General features: G+C 36.5%; 1 protein-coding gene and 1 long non-coding RNA gene across 3 annotated transcripts; both read left to right on the plus strand.

The window, feature by feature from the left end:
- Nucleotides 1-11744: 11744 nt before the first annotated feature.
- On the plus strand, nucleotides 11745-12764 carry LOC110860185. Of its 2 annotated transcripts, none has more exons than XR_002548919.2 (3): nucleotides 11745-11851; nucleotides 12182-12305; nucleotides 12391-12764. It is a non-coding gene; the product is annotated as an uncharacterized LOC110860185 (long non-coding RNA). The 2 variants fall into 2 exon arrangements; XR_004837184.1 differs by having other exon boundaries at nucleotides 11761-11847.
- Nucleotides 12765-13963: 1199 nt separating this feature from the next.
- LOC118439005 lies at nucleotides 13964-15138 on the plus strand. Its single transcript, XM_035860009.1, has 2 exons — nucleotides 13964-14373; nucleotides 14837-15138. Exons 1-2 carry the CDS (start codon nucleotides 14083-14085, stop codon nucleotides 15083-15085), a joined length of 540 nt encoding a protein of 179 aa, XP_035715902.1. The 5' UTR covers nucleotides 13964-14082; the 3' UTR covers nucleotides 15086-15138.
- Nucleotides 15139-20963: the final 5825 nt, after the last annotated feature.

Genomic DNA, 20963 nt, shown 5'->3' on the forward strand with positions numbered 1-20963 from the left:
CCCCAGATTACAGAATTCTTCGGTCCTTTCCTCGCGTACGCGAACATAATTGAGAAATCTTTCCTCTTTGGAAGGTTCCCCTTGTACTGGGATAACAGCAAAAAAAGGATCGTACTGCACTTCAGTTTCGTTCGCAATTTCACCTTCCTAACCAATCTTGGCACAGGATTGCTCACATATTTCATTCCTTGTTGCATACTCATACTTCAATACAAACTTAAATTGTTTCCCTTCTTGCGAATCAACATTCCTCGTCACGTGTTCAGCTTCTACGTCGTCGTCTTGGCCTTGGTGATGGGATTGTTGGCAATGTTTCTCTCAATAATTGGAGTTTGGAGGAGCTACACCAGGAAGGAAATTGAACGTTCATTCCTGCTGTTTCAACGACAATTTCAAGGTAATTCCCAATTTCTTTTCACAAAATGTGAGAAAAATGGCAAATTGTGAAGATGACAGCTGTTTAATGATACACGAGCCTGACGTGTAAATTGGTACTTACCTAGTTGTATAGGCTCAAGTGTCAGTAATTTAGAAGGCTACAACTTTAGCAATTTTAGCAATACAAATTTCTGATTTATTGCATTTAAAAGCCAGTTAAATTTCACGTTGGAAACAATTTTTAGTCCTAAAAATTTCCTCCTCCTGCGTCAATGCCACGCTGAAGACGAGACGACCACTCCTCGATGGAATTACGCACAGATTCCTGGGACATTTTGTGGCATTCCGGGGTCAGAAATTTTTTCCAAGCCTCCGCACTTCTACGGGGCTTAGAACATACCTTTGCCCCTAACTATGACCATTTTTCATATTCTGAGGATTGAAATGCAGCAAGGATGATGACCATTTCCGATTGGAGATAAAGACCGGAATTTGTTTTTTGAGCTACGCTTGGGTTATTTTTTGCACTATAAATTCGTGCTGAGTCCTGCTGAGAGGTCCCCTCGATTCCATTGAATTGGATTTCACTTAGGGGATGTACCACGGACTCAAAAACATATTTTAAGAAACTTGATTCCCCCACCTCCCCCCAATTTTCAGCAAAATGTAGAGAAATTACCCCAATTAGCTCCCACCTGCCAAAATCATCAAAAAACCTGGATAATGTGACTTTCTGACCTGTTGTCTATATCGGGGGATATCTCTGACCGATTTTGCGTAGATTAGGACAATTCGCTTGTTAAAAGATTTTTCCGATGTTAAAATCTCCTCATTTGTAAAAAGACTCCTGCTCACTTTTTAGGAGCGTACCGCTTGAGGTGACTCCTGCATTTATTTAATCTGGTTTTCCTTTGGGGTACGATCAGGATGTGGCAAGTACCACATTTCAAAGCCTTAAGCCTAAGCTTCCGTTTGAGCACTCATTGGAAAATTTGCATCAACACTGTCAGCCGTGAGCCCGGTTTCCGTTAGAATTTCGTGAATTTCTTTGGATTCCAGGCTTGAGAGGCTAAACGATGGGTGTGGTCTTTGGAGGCTTCTAAAAAATTCTTCTTCGACTGTTCTTAGGAGGGGAGCTTCACCACCTGCCCTTCATAGATCTCGATGCCCTTTGGCTATGTTGTAGGGTCCTATGAGTGTACTTAAACCCTGAAGTGGTTTGACTCCATGGCCACATTTGCGCCCGCCACACCCACTCAAAGGCGCCAAAAACACGAAAAAAGCCCTGTTTTCAGGTGCTTAAAATGTCACCAAAAATCCAATTTTGCTCGGATTTTTATAAAATTTACATTTTTGTGATCCCAGATACTTGTGTGATCATATCCAGTAGATATCTCAACTTTTTTTAAATTTTGAATTTCTTCGAACAATTCACCAGCTCGATAATTTCGATAATTTCAAAAAAGCTGAGATTGCTATTGGATATTATCACACAAGTATCTGGGATCACAAAAAGGCAAATTTTATCACAGTCCGAGCAAAATTGGATTTTTGGGGAATTTTTGAAGTTGGCAACTTTTGTGGTTTTCATCCCTTTGAGTGGGTGTGGCGGGAGCAAATGTGGCCATGGAGTCAAACCACTTCAGGGTTTAAGTACACTCATAGGACCCTACAACATAGCCAAAGGGCATCAAGATCTGTGAAGGGCAGGTGGTGAAGCTCTCCTCCTTAGTCACTCTGGTCATGAACGTTTTTATAGTCCATTGGGCTAAATTAAAGTACACCTTTGACTTTTTCAGCACATGTCAAATTCACTATTTTTCTTCGATTTTTTTTTGTGAAAAACTATCGCCGCCCGCTTCTCTTCAATTTCCTAAATATTTATCCAGATGTTCAAAAATTACAAAGTCTTTAGTGAATCGTAATGTAAATCGCATGGCGAATCTAATGCACTTATCAGATTTTAATTCTGTAGCGTAGTTTTTTAGCAATCAGCTAGTGACACTTGAGCCTTTACAACTAGGTATTCGGATCACGTGGGTTCGATTCACCCTAAAGAATCTTGTGCACTCAAGCTCCACACTGGATCCGTATATCTGTATATAATAATAATATAATACGTACATTTATTATAGGTATGCGTATAATAATAATTTATTCAATGAATAATTCTGACAAGGTTCATGTCCCATAGAATTAAAAGTTAATCGCAGCATGATTTACCTGTGCAGGGCGTCTCAATTTTTGCTGCTAAACAAACTGTCCCCACATGTGAACAACATACAATGGCGTGACCGACGTGAAATTCAAAATTTAAGAGTTTCGTTACCTTAAAAAAAACGCTTAAATTTTAAATTTCAAGTACATAGCGCAATTTTATATTTACATTTGGGGACAGTTTAACACCACAAATTGCGACGCTCTATACAGAAAAACGGATTCAGGGAGTGCACAAGATTCTTCATCGTGGTTCGATTCCTTCCTAGATTGCTGAATTTTTCACATCAAAAGTAACATTGTAACCTACAATGCCGTATTCGAGGTCGTGCCAGGCCTTCTTAACAATGTTTTTTTCCCTCAGTCTGCCCCAAAAAAGAAAACGGAGCTGATATCAGTGCCAGGATTTATATGGCGGCGAATATCTTGTTAAAGCTGTACGTCAAACTTCCCCTAATTCTCACCGCGCTATGCATCCCATTCAATATGGATCCTATGTTCTACGTTATTACGGAGATGCGCGTTTCACCCCGTTCTCTGGGTGCCGTCCTAGTCCGAAGTGTTCTCTTTGTCCTGTCAGCTACAGAGCTTTGTAGGGTAGCGGCATTTATAATTTGTCTGACGGGATTCGTCCTCAACTTGGGGAGAAGGGAGATGATCATGTGGACCACGATTGCGGGAAGGAATAACCCAGAGGGATACCACTTGTACCGATGCATTTCCATTTTGTACACCTTCCGGAGACGAGGAACCACGCTGGTGCTGAGTTTCATATTGATGGTGGGATTCTTCCTTCAGGTAAATTAGTACATTTGCCTCGCGTAATTGGTGTCCGACAGTTTACACACAATTATTTATGCATCTAATCAATTTACACACCCAATCAGTTACTCACAATTAATTACTAACCATCATTTACACCCCTTGCAGAGCTCACAACCTCTTTCGTACCACTAATTTTATAATAACATTTAAAACTTTAACCGTTCTTATTTTGTTAGTATGTATAAAGAAAATGTGTCTAATATAAAGCATCATTAACTTAAAGTTAAGAAACTGCGGACCACCACTGATCAAAATGACCAGATTAGGTTGCCCATCATTTATTTTACCTCATATAATTTAATTGAAATTTACTAATTTACAATTATAACCGAATTCCACCCTCCCAATTTCTCCCCAAAAAATCTTCTGAATTTAGAATTCCTAAAAATATCATTCAAATACCTATGCTGGCCGATTGGAAGTCGGTGCTTGAAGTTTTTTTTTTAATTTTCGCAGGTATTGTTCAACTACGTCACCATCGTAATGTTTGGCATCCTTCCAATCTCCGTCTACCTCATGTTGCCCTACTTATCCATCGCACTTGGCGTAATCTTGTCACTAATTGTGGACATTGTTGCGCAAACTTATCAGGAATTTGACTCCACTCTGCAGCGGATGAGGAGACATTGTTCCTCCAAGAAGTCAGAGATGTATAAAAAATTGAGAGCATCACCAAACCTGGGATTGTGTGTTATGCTAGGCTTAACCCCATGCTTGGTTAAGAAGGGCTTCAAAATCAGTTACCGTTCCACCATCATGGACTACACGATCTCACTCGTGATGGCCATCCCCATGAATGAGTGTTGAGGCAACAGACCTACTACGCGTAGGCAAGTCCTCACTAAAAATTGTCGAGTGTGAATGCGGTATATGAATTATAAAACTCATCTCTTGATTGATGATTCTTACAATGCTTTACTCTAAAATCAAAGCTGGAACTAGTAAAGCCAATTTCATTTACTAAACCACTTTGTTTAATTATGAAAATAAATAAATTGGTTGGAATATTAATTTTATACAATTTCTCATGACCAACTCAAATCCAGGAATAATCCGTAGAAATATTCACTCGCAAACTCACAGAAAATACTGGCCCAAACGCAAAAGAAAAGGAAATCTCACACGATTTTGAATATGATTATGAGTATGATTTTGAATATGATTTTGAATACGATTATGAATATGATTATGGATACGATTATGAATATGATTATGAATATCATTATGGATATGATTATGGATATGATTATGAATATGATTCTGAATATCATTATGGATATGATTATGGATATGAATATGAATATAAGAATGAATAAGATTCTGAATATGATTCTGAATATGATTATGAATATGATTACAAAAGGTGTCCGGACATAGTTTGCACAAATTCGAAATTTAATTATGCCATGGTTTTTTGTGGTGAAGATTTCTAACGTTTTTTATATGAAAGCCCATGTCTCAAACTATAGGTGAAAATATCTGGCTTTCCGGTTGTGTGCACTCTGGGACATGAGGCAAGATCAAATTTGCAGAGGTGTCCTTTTTTAGTTTTCCAAACCAAGTGTTTGTATAAAACGTCGTTGAACGAAAGATTTTTTTCTGCCGTCCTGATGCAAAAATCGTCTTTGCGACTATTATGATGTGACTTAGCATGCTTTTCACTATATAAAACCACTTTTATTTCATGTTTATCTTTTAAGTCCGTATTGTAGTCTAAATTTAAATTTGCCCAAATGGAATGCGCTCGCGCACGCAACTCGTCCACTTTTAAGGCCCCCACATTTTACGCTAAACTTTGAATTGAACATACGCTAAACTTAACTAAACGCTAAATTTTTACGCTAGACTTTGATGCTAAAAAAGTCCCTAAAGTTGTTTTTATTCAAGGTACATAAAGTATTTTGCACTGTCAGTACTTTTGGAAAATTTTTGATAAGTGGGTGTACCCCACGGACTAAGTTTCCATCAAACCCTATAAAATTGTTGGAAAAGTTCCCGTCGTTATCGGGGTCGAACTTCAGAAATAGTTTGACTGGCCAAAACGCATTAATTTTATTATTTTGTCACTTGTACCTTGTAGGGGAAATAGTTCTGCGACAGGGGACACAAAAAAGTTATCAAAATTTATTTTCAACAATATTTGACCATTAATTTTCCAAATTAGTTTACGAGTTTTTCAAGATTCCGCGTCAGCTGATTAGCTCGGGTCCTCCTCCAAAACTGGTTACCCAAAATGTTGACTGTTTTACTAAATATTACTTAGGACACTTCTAGCTTTATCCTCTATCTTCATTTGACCCAGTGAGTCCGCTTTCAAGGTCAGCAGGTCAATTTTCCCGTGCAAGCTCGGATTGATCGCTTTTTGAGGCAAAATATTAGCGATGTTGGAGGGCCCACATAATTTAATTCATTATGGATTTTTTCATTATTAGATACAATAATTATCTGAGGTTATAATAATACCAATTTTAGACCTCTGACCTCTTAGGTTATCAAGCTATATGAGTAATTAAGTTTGGAAAGTGTGTTTTTGGCACCTTCCCACTCTAGGGGTACTGGAGGGGGCATTTGTGAAGCTATCGCCCTAAAATTTTAAAGATATCTTTTGGAGAGTATTATCTTGTAGTCTACCAAAAATCAGGTCAAGATTCAACTCCTCGCCAAGGATATTTAATTGAGAATTTGTGCAAACTATGTCTGGACGCCTTTTGTATGAATATGATTATGGATATAATTTTGAACATGATTATGAATATGATTATGAAAATGATTCTGATAATAAAGGTTAATAATAGTGGTATTCACAGTAACCGATTATAATCGTCAGGATGATTATAATCACCATCGATTATAATCATATACCATGAACGAACCAGATTATTGTTGTATTTTGATTATTTTGCCTAAAATATCCAGCAGGATTCATTAAATAGTATCATAGCAACGGCTACTTTTTCGGACGCTTTAAAAAAATTGCATTTGGATCAAGAATTATAATCCAAATAATCGTCCTCGGAGAGGATTATTTTTTTGACGATTATAATCACATTGGTTTATTTTTCCCCATAGAGAATTTTTGGGTGATTATAATCGATAATGATTATAATCGCAATAATCGGTTACTGTGAATTCCACTAATGTTATAATAAAGGTTACAATCTGTTACAATTTATGCTACACTTATGTTAAAACACCCCTTAGCTACATTAAAAAATTCCTTAGCAACGGTAAAAAAATTCCTTCGCAGCGTCAAAAAAATTCCTTAGCAACGTTAAAAAAATTACTTAACATCGTCAAAAAAATTCTTTTCCAACGTTAAAAAATTTCCTTAGCAATGTTAAAAAAATTCCTTAGCAAATTTAAAAAAACTCCGTCCCAAAGCCAAAACAATTCCTTAGCCACGTTAAGAAACTGCTTAGTAGCGTTAAGAACATTCCGTTACAACAAAAAAAAACTCCTTAGCGACATCAAAAAAATATTTTAGCGACGTTAACAAATTTCCTCAGCAACGTTAAAAAAATTCCTTAGCAAGGTTAAAAAAATTCCTAAATAACGTCATAAAAATTACTTAGAAACATCAAAAAACTTTCTTAGCAATCTGAAAAATATTCTTTGGCAACCTTGAAAATATTCCTTATCAACGTTAAAAAATTCTTTAACATGTAAATTTCACAGCAAGAGGAAAAAAATTGAAATGAAGCCCGTGTTTGGGACGGGCTTATAGGCTAGTATACTATATTAAATAATAAGTGAGACGACGCTAAGAACATTTTTCAAAAATGATTCACTATTTCTTTTTAATTTTGCACAATACCTACTGGGCCCAGGCTAAGTGTTACTAGCTAATAACTTTAAAACCGCTGGAGATAATGAAAATCTGATAAGTGCGTTAGATTTCTCGTGCGATTTTGCATAAAGACCATGTATGTTTTTAACTGCTTGAAAAGCATATCGGCAGGGAAAATCTAGAATGGACGCGGTCGAAGATAATTTTTCACCAAAAAAAATGGGAAAAGAAATGGCAAAATTGAAAAATGTGACAGGAATCGAACCTGCACTTCAATTGAGTTCAAACGACTATAAAAACGTTCATGGGGACCGCATCGACTAAAAACAGTCGAAGAATTTTCTGATAACCCCTAAGGACCACACCCATCGTGAAGGCGCTGAAAGATAGAAACCAAAGAAATTCATAAAATTTCAACGAAACCGGGCTTACAGTTGACAGTGTCGATGGAGATTATCCAATTAGTGCTCAAATGGAAGCTTGAGCTTAGGGCTTGAGCTTATTGTTTTCTACTTAAAAATTAACTGGCTTTCCATTAAAATTTACTGGAAATCTGTAACACAAAAACTGTTGAAGCTACAGCCTTTGAATCTACTAACAGCTTACTTGGGCCACCTGGTACTTTATCAAATATTAAGGTTGCGTGTGATTTTGACAAAAACAGATTGTTTTTAAACTAATGTCCTTCGCCAGTTTTTGAACAGAATTGAAAAGGCATCCGTATGCAATTTTGTAGAGAATCGGGATGTAACGGATTCGTAAAATCAAAAATTTGGTTTACAGATGTTGTACATTAAAATATCAAAAGTTGCGTTTATCTCAAAACTCATGGAATTGATTCAATTTTAGAAATTGCATTTGAAGACATTGGATAGGGGCAGAGTGTGATTACGCGCCAATGCGTAATTCATGGGAACCTTGATCATACTAGGCTAATTGATGGAATGCGATGGGTGCTCTAATTAAAGACGAGATATTCAGCTATGCCAGAAATAAAAAATGGGAAATTTTAACGTCCACTATTGATTTTGATCTAGTTTATGTACATGACCATATTGAAATAAACCTCAAACCAACGACTTTATCTAATCAATTACTTATCGCTTCAACTTTATAGATGTATGTAATTCTATTGTAAAACTATTAAAAATCTGGATAGTACCCATTAAAAATTTATTAAATCCCTTTTAAAATCATAAAACCGTTTTGTTAACTACAGTATGTAACAAAATTAATCATATGTTTATGTTTTTAAAATCTCGATAGTATCCCGTTCACTTAAACGTCTGAAACTTTACTCGCATCTGCACTAACTCATAGCCGATTAATTCCGCGTCGCCGATTTTCAAGGTCACCGACAGGTCAAAGGTCAGAATTTTATTAGCACTTCAAAATGAGAGGCCAAAAATAAAACTTCATTCATATTTCCGTGTAAAACTCATATTTGGCGCCACGGCATGGCGCCAAACTTCAAAATTTGCATTTTCCACCGGTTTCAAACCTCCATAACTTTTGCAGTTTATGTCGGATTTTCAAAATTTTATGCTTAAAATGATCACAAAAGTCGAAATTTTTGAGAAAAAGATAAAAATAAAAAATTCCTAATTTTTGAAATATGTTTAACATTTTTTCGACGAACCCCCATTTACAAGAAAATTATGTACGAAATTTTGCGAAAAGTTAAATGCGATAATTTTGAAAAAAAAATTCATTGGATAGAAAAGTTGAACTCCTTGTCATGATTTTTGCCAAAAATCTTGAAAATCCGTGAAGGATTTCAAAAGTTATGGCATTTTCAAAAATAAAAACACATAAATTTGGCGAATTTGGCGCCACGCCATGGCGGCAGATATGATTTTTACACGGAAATATGAATGAATCCTTCATCTGGAGTCCTTCTAAAAAACATTGTGGGTACCCTGGACACAAACGACAGGTCGTGAGTATCCCTTGTTAGCTCCTTTGTCTTCAAGGTGCACGAATTTAGACGAAATTATTATTAAAGCAAAGCCCATAAATTATTTTATTCGCTTTTTACCATGCTCTTTAATCTGTGAATGCTACAACCTACTACCCATAGTTTAAAAAATTTGGAGCTCCAAATTCGAAAAGGTTATCATCACAGATTTTTATCAAACTTTTAAATTCAGTTAAAAGTCATGAAATTAAATGAAATTTGCACAACGAGGCACGGTTGGATGTATAAATAAGGTCATTTACATACTAACAATGCGATGGGGAGAAGTGTAACCCTCCGATTTGGTTGAAATTTTGGAACTGTGTGGTCCATGTCCATACAGACAAAATTTCTTCAGGCAGTTTGTGAGTTTGTCAGAATTTGCCAAAATATTTTATATAAAGTTGAAAAATATGTATACGATTTTTAGCACGGGGAAAAGAATGGAAGTTGAGTTTGCCTCCTCCGCATGTTAAAAATCGTCTGTTTTTCACCGTTCGCTTCAAATATTTTGGTAAATTCTGACCATGGCACAAACTGCCTGAAGAAATGTTGGTTGTATTGACTTGGACCACGTAATTTCAAAATTTCAACCAAATCGGAGGGTTACACTTCACACCATCGCATTGTCAGTACATGTGTACATACTAATATGTATCAAGGGCATAAATACTCTGCAATATTTTCCATTTCCTTCCTGAAATATATTTTTTTTATTTCAACTAAATCTATTCATCTCGCAGTCATGATGGTCACCTTGATTTTTATTTTACCGCAAACGCAAAAAGTTTTAGCAACCATTGTTGTACTTATGTATAATAAACCGTTACAAGGAATGTAACTAAGGGGTGAAAGGAGTGTTTCATACGTTAAAATGAATATCATATCGTTTTTGCCTGTTCAAATTTTTTAAAATGGTCACTGAGGTGTCACAGGTCAAAATTTTCAGTGTTTACTATACAGTGTTTAAAATCCGTTAAATTGATACACATACAGGCAACCTGCTTTCGACATTTGTGACAATTTAACATCTGTTAACCATTTTGTGACCTTTGAGGTCAAAATTGCGGTCACCATCGAATTCGTGGTAAAATTTCAGGTCAAATTGACATAGATATGCCCTATGACCTTCAGATGACCTCTGAGGTCAAAATTAAGGTCACCATTGAAATCAGCGTCAAATTCCATATTAATTTGACATACATACATATGCTCGGTGACCTATAAATGACGTCTGAGGTCAATATGGAGCTCACCATTTAATTCTAACTTGAAATATAGTTAAAAATGATGTGTCAAACGTCATAACTGACACGTGACACTTTTTCACCACTTTTCGTCACTGTGACGACGTCATCGTCACAGTGACGATGTCACAGTGTCAATCGTCGAACTCGTTCTATTTCTTGACGTTAGGAGTTAACGTTCAAATCAAGTCTCTATGTCTTTCCGTTCAAAAGGTATCGGACCAACGGACGGACATAACGATCTTATAAAGGGCTTTCACCCCTTAATAATCCCATTCACCTGATAACAGTGGCCGCGGAAGCGCGGGGACATGGGGACAGTGTCCCCATGGAAATTTTGCCGTGGGGACATGCAATGCATTTGTCCCCACGATTTAGAATTACTCGAGTACAAAAACATCGACCTCATACAACTTAAACCATAATTTCGAAATTATATTGAAATTCGGTAATAATATTTCCGAATTTAATAATAATTCCCATCCAATTCCAAGATAATTGATTAAGTAAATCTATAACCAGGATACATAATTCGAGTAATGATTATTTTCGAATCAATCAGTTATATTTTTATTGTTCTTAAATTTCCATGAAAATTTATGTCCCCACGGTCTAAATGATCTTCCGCGGCCATTGCCTGATAAATTAGTTATTCAAACGTTCCAATTAAGAGAACGAGTGCAATCTTCATTAAGCTAACTTTTTGAGCTGAACTTCTTCCTTTTCGCTGCATATGTACACTCTAAGAAACTTGGTATTGAAAAAACCTAGCGGTATTGATATGTGACACTACAACCTTGGTATTAAACGGTTATACCATATTGGTATAGAACCGATATTGAAATCATACCTCACAGTAATAATTTTAATACTAATTGGTATTTTTTACCACGTAGTATATATTAATTCAATACCGGATCAATACCACGCGGTAGAATCACGTACGTGAATACCAACGTTTATTGATTTTTTTAAGAATGTACGTACATTCAAGGTGTACCTTTTATACTTATGAAAAATGGTGCAGCTAATAACTTTAGCGTAGCAACTAAAATAGCCCCTTTTGCCAGGAAGGGTCAACATCCTGTATAAAGAATGTATGCTAACAAATCGACCAACACACGATGCAATTTCTTAATAATAATCAGGTGCATGTAAATCGGTTCACTGGTCAATGGCTTGTGCATCATGAGTGAAATATTACCACCGCCTGCTGCGTATGCAAAAAGAAAGGATAAATCGTGTCTAGCCATCCAACCCCTTCCCGTGTCTCGTCACTATTTATACATCTCAACCTTTTATCATTACTTATGTATGTGCATATATAACTTAGCGAACATGTTCCCAGCTTTACTGTTCAACCAACTTCCACGGCGTCGTCATCAACTCTAATTAACTTTCGAGTTTTCTTCGTCCAACACAAATTCCTGTGGAAAGTAAGTAAGTTGCCACCAGAAACCGTAATCCCTCCTAAATAAATATACCCGAGTAGAAATCTCCGTGTCGAATTCTGCAGAAATCTACAAAAATCCTATGCATATTGTATTATGCATAATTTTTGTACATCATCCAGCAGAAAATTTTTGTCTCTATTATTCTGCAGAACTACATGTATGTGCATAGGTTTCTTCAGAAATCTCAATGCATAAAGCTTTTCTGCAGAAAATTGGGCAAATTTTCTGCAGGAAAACTGCATAAATTTTTACTCGGGTAAATCTGCAGTTTACCACTTTCTCCCACATAAAAAGCAAATTTTCTTGTTCCAACTAGTATTTCAGATACCAAGTTGAGACATAAGACAGAAAAATGGCATCTATTGTCAACCGCCGCACACCCGTTGTCCTGGTCGTGGCCATCCTATCCATGTATTGTCTCCTCAGCCATGCGCAACCTGGTAATTAATTTTTACAATTATTTCCTCTCAACCTATTAGAATTTAAGTAGGAAAACCTCTCCAATAATGGTTTCCAACTTTGCAGACGTGCGGTGCAAAGGTGTCTTTACGGGCAACCCGCTTCCCAACACGCAATGTAAGGATGTCTGCGATTTTCCAGTCACTTCAAGTGTTTTGCTCAGTTCGTTGGTTGTCAGATGTCCCGACGCTCAGAAGTGTTGCACCACCATGGAAACCATCCCAGGACCACTTCCATCCGCACCGGTGTAAATCGTTTGGTCACTGTCCAACGGACAAATTAAAATTTACTTTGAACAATATGCCAGTCAACTGACTAATTACATACATACATCAAAATGCTTCTTAATACTTGTGCATTTGTAGGTTTTTCTCATTATGGGCTTCAGTAATCTCAAGTAGATACGACGAACATTAAGAATAAATATGTTTCCAAATCTATCATTACATTATCAATTTTAATGACCTGTCAACATCCTTTCCTCAAGATCTATGTATTTATCAAGCTATCCATATGTACTCATGTAGGTACATGTAAAAAAACATTCAAAGTTCAAAGGGTTCAAAAATAAATGCATTTTCTTCTATGCAATTTGTAAAAATTACTTGCCATACTGCATTCGGCGAGGGTCCCTGGAGAGGCAGACTTTTTACCAGGGTATTCCGACCCCGGGTTTTACTGGGTTCGGGTTTTGGGGTTTTACTGGGTTTTACTGGGTCGTTAGATCAATAAAACCCAGCGGGTTTTACTATGTTAAAGGGGTTTTACTGGGTTTTACTCGGGTTTTACTAGGTTTTATCTCAAATTCAAATAAATAAATCAATGAAATCAGCTTTTCGGTGCTTATCTAACTCTAATTAAGCACTCTGAGCAATATCCCGTCAATTTCTATATTTATTAAGGGGTGAAAGCCCTTTATAAGATCGTTATGTCCGTCCGTCCGTCTGTCTGTCTGCCTGTCTGTCTGTCCGTTGGTCCGATAGCTTTTGAACGGAATGACATAGAGACTTGAAATTTTGAACGTAAACTCCTAACGATAAAAGACAGGACGAGTTCGAAGATGGACCCTGTGGGTTACACCCTTCAAGGTCAAAAGGTCATGAAATGTCATTTTAAGGTCAATTTGACGGATAGCACACTACTTTCACCCCTTGGTTACATGCGTTGTAACGGTTTATTTAGAATTTTTCTTTATGATCTAAAAATCACAATTTACAGCTAGACTTGGAGTTCGATCATATTAATGATTTTTGGGTGTGTTTTTGGTATTTTGCATTAGTTTTATGGTAAATCTTGATAAAATATATCAATTTAACAATTTGGTGTAACATTGTAAGTTATATTAGTTCACCCCAAACATTGAGTAGAACCCAGTAAAACCCAGTAAAACCCAGTAAAACCCAGTAAAACCCCAAAACCCAGTAAAACCCAGTAAAACCCTGGGGCAGTTGTTTTCAAGGTAAAACCCGGGGTTTTTCCGAACCCTGCGTTTTACTAGTTTTTGGAACATATTTACATATGCCCATACATGGTTTTTTTAGCACGCATGCACCAACATTCACTAATACCTGGAGGTACGTATACATATTAAAATATCGAGTCCACGTTAAATGTTCAACTTGTTGGGTGAATTCATCCACAATTATTCCCACAACCCCATTCTTCTTTAAACAAAGCCGCAGTGTGGTTGTGCGACGTGCCGACGTGGTGCCGCTATGGCAACGGTGTAACAAACTAAATCGGAAACGACGTGTGATAATGAATCATCATTTTTGTTGGGTTCCATCATTCCACCACTTCCACTCTTTCACTGAGCACGACGACACAAATTCTGACCAAGTTATGGCGCAAGAAAGATCAGGTCAGGTCTCTGATCGAGGGGACGATGGGGCTGACCGACATCGTCGCTATCTCTCCATTGTGGGACGGAGGGGTCAACTCGTGGCAGCTTTCTCCCATTTGCGGCAAGTGCTCCTCTGTCCCTTCGAAATTCGGAGGACGGAAAACGACTCCAGGTTTCAAATGGTCACGTGGGCTGGGGGACAAACGGTGAGAGGGGCTATTTTACTAATATTTATGTGACATTGTATATTTCTCGGGTAATGATTTATTATCAATTTAGTAACAAGTGTTGCCAAAGTTATGACAAGTTCCTCTGTCACCAGTAGTATTAATATGTGCATATATACATATTGTAAAAACGCGTCAAGTTTGCAGCTCTGACGTCACTGTGCTCCTATCCTACGGTGTTGGCTCACATGGTAAGGATACGAGCACAGTGACGTCAGAGCTGCAAACTTGACGCGTTTTTACAATATGTACATACATGATACCGGAGAGGTAGCATGGAATGGTAATAATATTCTACAAGAAAAAATTTAGCTAATTCAGTAAAACTTTATTGGCACCAATTTATTGCCAACTCGGTAAAAGAACTTATTACCAGAGTAACATATAGAATCGTTACCGGAATTTTCTACCATGTGTAAATATTCCAAGTTGTTTTTTGCAGGTGGCGTCCTACATCTTTTTGTTCTCGTCCACGCTTGCCTTCTTGATGAACGCTGGCAGCCGGATAATCTCCACTCGCAAAACCGGATCCGGAAGCTGGTGGGAATTGGCCTGGATCATTTACAACGTGGCAGCGATTCTGTTGATCGTCCAGTTCGTGTACAGCATGACGTTCGGAAGGCGCAAATGGTTGGAGATGCTGCAACGTGCCGACGAACTCGCAGAATCACTCAGGGATCATGTCGACTAATCCATAATTTTAACCATACATATTTTTTCATCTTCTATATTACCTTCGTATTAATATGCAAAACCAATAAACTCCAGAGATGAATACATTCTATAATTTTGATGAATTGGTAATTCTTAAATGATACACATTCACATTTGCCTGCATACGTTTGTCAAGCAAACCGTCCGCTAAATGATATGTACTCATTTCCTCCCTGTCTGTACATGAACAATGAGGGTATTCATTATTTCTTCGTATCGAACAAAATGGCATCCGTGAAGGTAGTAAAATCATAAAATAATTTAATATCATTTATTTGAAAATTGTAAAAAATTTTGGCGCACATAATTACTTGTCCAGTCCAATGTTATTTTATCCCGTTGGTTCTCCTCTTTCTTATATATTTTCGTTTTCTCGCAGACAATTTGCATAATTACGTGCATAATAGCCTTGACCCGAGTCTTGGAGATAGAGGGGAGTCGAAAGAGTATGGCGAAAAAAATCATAGGGGCTATTTTGCTTGCCACAGTTGAAGGAGCTATTGATGCCGCTGTGGAGGGAGATGGAAAAATCGAAATACACATCCCAACACAAAACCAAACGACCGTCGTGTATAAGGATGACTCAATTACAGCAATATGGTATCTTCTGGAGGAAATTGGTATGGGAATCATTTTTATGGGATGGGGTTATCTGTGTGCTAGGTAGGAAATCTTTACCTAGACCTCTCTCTGAAGCTCATGAACTACAAGAATTTGAACTTCTTCAGCCTTAAATCTCGCTGTATTCATTGTAAACTAGTTACTTATTACTATATTTAATGGTATTTATACTCAAAATTAGCCATTAAACTAAACCTTACTTATTTTAAAATTCTAAATTTTGCTTAAAAACCAAATTTTGTTAAACATTCCAAATTATGCTAAATGTAAAAAATTCCAAATCTTGTTAAAAATTATAAACTTGGTTAAAACTTCAAAGATTTTGTTGAGAATTCTAATTTTATTTAAAATCCTAATTTTGCTAAAAAACTTAATTTTGCTAAAATTCCTAATTGTTAAAAACCCATATTTTGTTAGAAATTTCAAACGTTAAACATCTTATTTTATTTTTTAAATTTATTTACAAATTCCAAATTTGTTAACTTCTAAATCTTGTTAAAAATTCCAAATTTATTATTACGCGTGGACCTATTACTTAAACGAACCCATTATCTAACATTCCTACTAATCCAAGCGTTATGCTCTGTTTATTATTTATCACTTATCATTTTTGATTCACAGACTCAAGATAGGGAGTGTATATTAATTATTTTAATTAATTATACAAATCGCATTATGTAATTAGTGCTTTACGGGCCCAATGCCTCGAAAGGCAATAAAACCAAATTACTATTATTATTATTTCTTCGTATCCGGAGTATCGTAAATTAGTTTACGAAAAAAAAACAAGGGGCCAGGTTTCGTAAAAATCGTAAGCGTAGTAACGCGTTTTTCGATGACAAAATCTTACGACGCTTACAAAATGTCGTAAGCGTCGTAAGTTATTTTACGATACGAAGAATACTAAGGACACGAAGAAATAATGAATACTGATAATTGAGGCCGCTCTAAAGTATAAGGTTTATTAAACACACGCTAGAAATTACAGTTGCTACGTAATAATTGTCTACTTAGGGTGCCACTCGTAGGAAGTAAGGCAATACGTATTGTTTGTTGCCTTAATACACACACAAAACGTCTTTACCACGACATTATACCATCAGATGAGAAACGGAGGCCAAGAAACAAAGAAAAAGTAAAAGTTTTCAAAATCGATAGATATTTGGCAGAGTATTTTGAGTCTCACAAGGAATGATCGCAGACTGTTGATCGTGTTTTGGGTACCCATAATGTTTTGTAAAAGTAGCTAGGGCCCCGGATGAAAGATCCATTCAAATTTCTGTGTAAAACTCATATACACATGGTGCAATAGATAATGAAGCGAAAGGATGCGAATAATTTACATCGTATAGTAAAGTTTGTTAAATTACTGTACTAAAAAAATAAACAACAGCGGGTGCCTCGTAACCTCACAGTTAAACCAACCTACTGAAATAACCTACACTACTGTTACAAACTTCTGGAGTTTCTATTTTGTCTTAAAAAGTAATTCATCGTTACCAATCTTATAAACATGGCACCTAGTAAAGATTTGAAATCTCCTACAAAAAACGGAAATACAGTGAAAACAAGAATTGCTGAGTTTAATTTCAGTCATATTAATAGTGCAAATAGTGAGACCAATAAGCGACCCAGAACTAGAAGTATGGTGTCACTAAATGACAGTACTAATGACGACCCATCACCTGACCCGCAAAATTGTGATACTATTATGCAATTCCTAACAAATCACGAACTTCGTATCAGCTCAAAAATAGATACTTTAACAGAAAATTTAAAGTGCTCTGTGTCAGATATAAAGGTCTGTCTCCTCGCCCACCAAACTGAACTGAATACATTAAAAAACGATGTCGCGAAACTAACAAAGGGGAATATTGGTTTGTCAACACGTATGGATTATCTAGAATGCCATAACAAACAAATAGAACGTGATGTAAAACGGATTAATCTTATAATTTCTGGATTATCCGACCCTCTTAACGAATCGCTGGAAGAATTGCGTATTATTGTTAATAAATTGCTCAGCAATATTGTCAAACAAGAGATAAACGTGGACTCTGTGTTGAGATTAGGTTCCCATAAGGCACAAGGGTGCAGACGAGTTATAGTGCGATTTAGTTGCTTATCGGACAGAGAAAGTGTATGGAATTCAAGGAAGGAAACCAAGCCGCCTATCTTTATAAATGAGGATCTTCCTTATACACTACGACGGGACTTTGCCATATTAAGAAAAAAAGCCAAAGAATTCAAAGACAATAACGAGAATTGTACTATAAACTGGAAAAATAAGTCGATAACATCGGACCGTGAATCTCACCAGGTGTGTAATGGCAGGCTCGTTGCGAATAAGAGGACAGAATCTGAGGGTGGGTCACATAGTCGATTAAACATCTTATCATCACCAGCAATACATAATAAAAGTAATATGCAAATTAGGTCTCACAACAATGAACGACATGGCCCTGTAAATCAAATCGATCGCACAACCGCAACAAGTGTAAGAAATAATAATATTTCATTTAGCAAGCCTTCGTTGAGATATAATAATCATTTTTTAGTTCCTCGCCGAACGAAGAAAATTCAAAAAACTTAACAATCGCCCACATCAACTTAAATTCAATACATAGTAAGTTTAATGAGCTCAAAACATTCCTATCCCTTAACGACATCGATATATTGTGTATAAGTGAGTCAAGACTTAAATCACATCATAATTTACGACAAATTCCAGGTTACGTGATATTTAGAAAAGACGCCAGACCCGATTCACATGACCGTGGTATTGCCATGCTAGTAAGAGACAATATTAAAGTAAAAAAACCTAATAACTTTCCTGATATCCCGTCCAACAATATTGAATATTTGACCCTAATCGTGCAATTACGTTTTAATAAGGAAATCATCATATCGTGTGTGTATCGCCATCCAAACTACAAGAAGGAAACCTTAACAGATGACTATGAATTTTTTGACGACTTCTTATCTGAATGCTGTAAATACCATAAAAATATGTATATCCTCGGTGACTTTAACCTACGTAATACAAAATCGGCTTCCCCCCTATACAAAATAATTAGTAAACTGACATCAGATAATTGACGAACCGACGAGAGGAAGTAATATATTGGACCTCATCATCACAAACAACAACCAACCCATTATAAACAAATCAGTATTCAACCCACACCTGTCTGATCATGCATATACAGAATGCATAATCTCCACTAAAAAACCAGTGCCGATTAAGAAGCAAAAACATATTAGAAACTACAGCAATATCAACCTTACGGATCTTGCGACATATATCAATAATATTGAAGCTAGTCAGGGAGACGTCGAAACAGTTACTCACGGTGTGATAAACGATATACTAGCTATCTATGATATACTAGCTCCAATTAGAACAGTTACTTATTATGTGCATCAACATAAAAAGTTTGTATCGTGCAAAACACGACAGATTATTAAGCAGCGAGACAAGGCGTACAAGGCATGTCGTCGTGACCCATCACCAGCTAATATCCAATCATTTAAGAACTACAAGTCACTCGTTAAAAGAAATATTCTGGAGGACACCAAACATGAATTTAATAAGAAAGTGGAGAAGCTTCACTTCTGGGGAGCTCTAGAAAAAATATACCCTCTACTAAGCCCTGCAGCTGAAATTAACTTGGAACCTGACACCGTAAATTCTTTTTTCGTGAACATCTCGACAAGGGACCACGCCCAAACACTGCCACCACTACCTACAAAACCCGCACTACTCTGGGACGACCTCGACCTTTCTTTTAAATTCTGGGAATTATCCACACAAGACATTCTGAAGGCGTGGAAAGGCACAAAAAACAAAGGATCGACATCCCTCGAGACGACCGGATTGTGCAACAAAATGATGAATATGTGTATGACATCTCCTAAATTTAGAATTATTATCATGAACTTATTTAACATGTATATTAATGAGGAAAGCGTCCCGAATATGCTTAAACTAGCTAAGGTGATTCCAATACCAAAGGTAAAAAATCCAGTATCGCCAAATGAGCTTAGACCGATAGCAATCCAACCTGTACTAACTAAATTATTTGGTAAATGTATATTCAACCAACTTTCTATTTATCTTGAATCTAATAATTTGTTGTCAGAATTCCAGTTCGGCTTTCGCAAGTTCCATTCCACCACGCATGCCCTAATAGCGGTCACTGATTTTGTATACAAAGCATGGGAGAATGATCAAGTATGTATTATGGTGGCGCTGGATGTTGCGAAGGCCTACGATAAGGCCTGCAAAGAGGTTCTACTACACAAACTAAAATGGTATGGAGTAGATTCTAAACTTGTGAGGTCATTTCTAGAAAATAGGCAACAATTTGTATGTATCTCCTGCAATAATTGTACTAAAACATCTAGCAAGCGTCCTACTAATCTAGGTTTTTCTCAAGGGTTATGTATTAGTTGTATTCTGTTTTTGATAATGATGAACGACCTGCCGTATCATTTAAAACACAGTTTATGTGTTATGTTTGCCGATGACAGTGGTGTGTTAATTTCTGGTGATATTGATCATATAGAACAAGTTGTAAATAATCTGAATGATGATCTGGATAGGAGTATGCGTTGGATGGAAGCAAATAGGCAAGAACTGAACGTAAATAAATGTGAATTTATTGTATTTGCCCCCCGTAAATTAAAATCTGCTGTATCAGATATTGTTATACAAATTAACGACACACCTATTAGAAGGGTTACTTGTACAAAATTATTGGGGGTATTATTGGATGAAGACCTTAAGTTCAATAATCAATGTGATAAGGTAATAAAAAGTTGTAACAGCTCTCTTTGGTCACTTGGTCCCCTAAAAAATGTCGTGGAACGCAAGAATAAGGTACTATTAATACATGCACTGGTATTCTCTAGTCTGTTATACGCATCTCCTGTATGGCTATTTGGTAAGAATAATTTAAAGTGTGTAAATAAGGTAATCAGAAAATGTGCAAGATATGTATGCAATAAAGGGAAATATGACCCTATATCCGATGACTTATCAGTCGACTTGGAATGGTTAGTAGCGGAAAATATGGTGCAGGCTGAGTTGTGTAAATGTGTGTCTAAAATGCTAAATGGCTGCTGTCCCAAATATTTTGCCAATTATGTACCAATAAGCACCGTTATATATAGAAATACTCGAAATAATACTTACTATAAGCCAGATATTTTAATTAGCAATAATATGGCCA

Source organism: Folsomia candida, unplaced genomic scaffold (assembly GCF_002217175.1).
Source record: "Folsomia candida strain VU population unplaced genomic scaffold, ASM221717v1 Fcan01_Sc029, whole genome shotgun sequence".
NCBI lineage: Eukaryota > Metazoa > Arthropoda > Collembola > Entomobryomorpha > Isotomidae > Folsomia > Folsomia candida.

Coding starts and splice junctions, on each gene's coding strand:
- LOC118439005 (XM_035860009.1), top strand. CDS start 14,083: ATGAATCATCATTTTTGTTGGGTTCCATCATTCCACCACTTCCACTCT. Junction 14,374..14,836: donor CGTGGGCTGGGGGACAAACG/GTGAGAGGGGCT, acceptor TGTTTTTTGCAG/GTGGCGTCCTACATCTTTTT.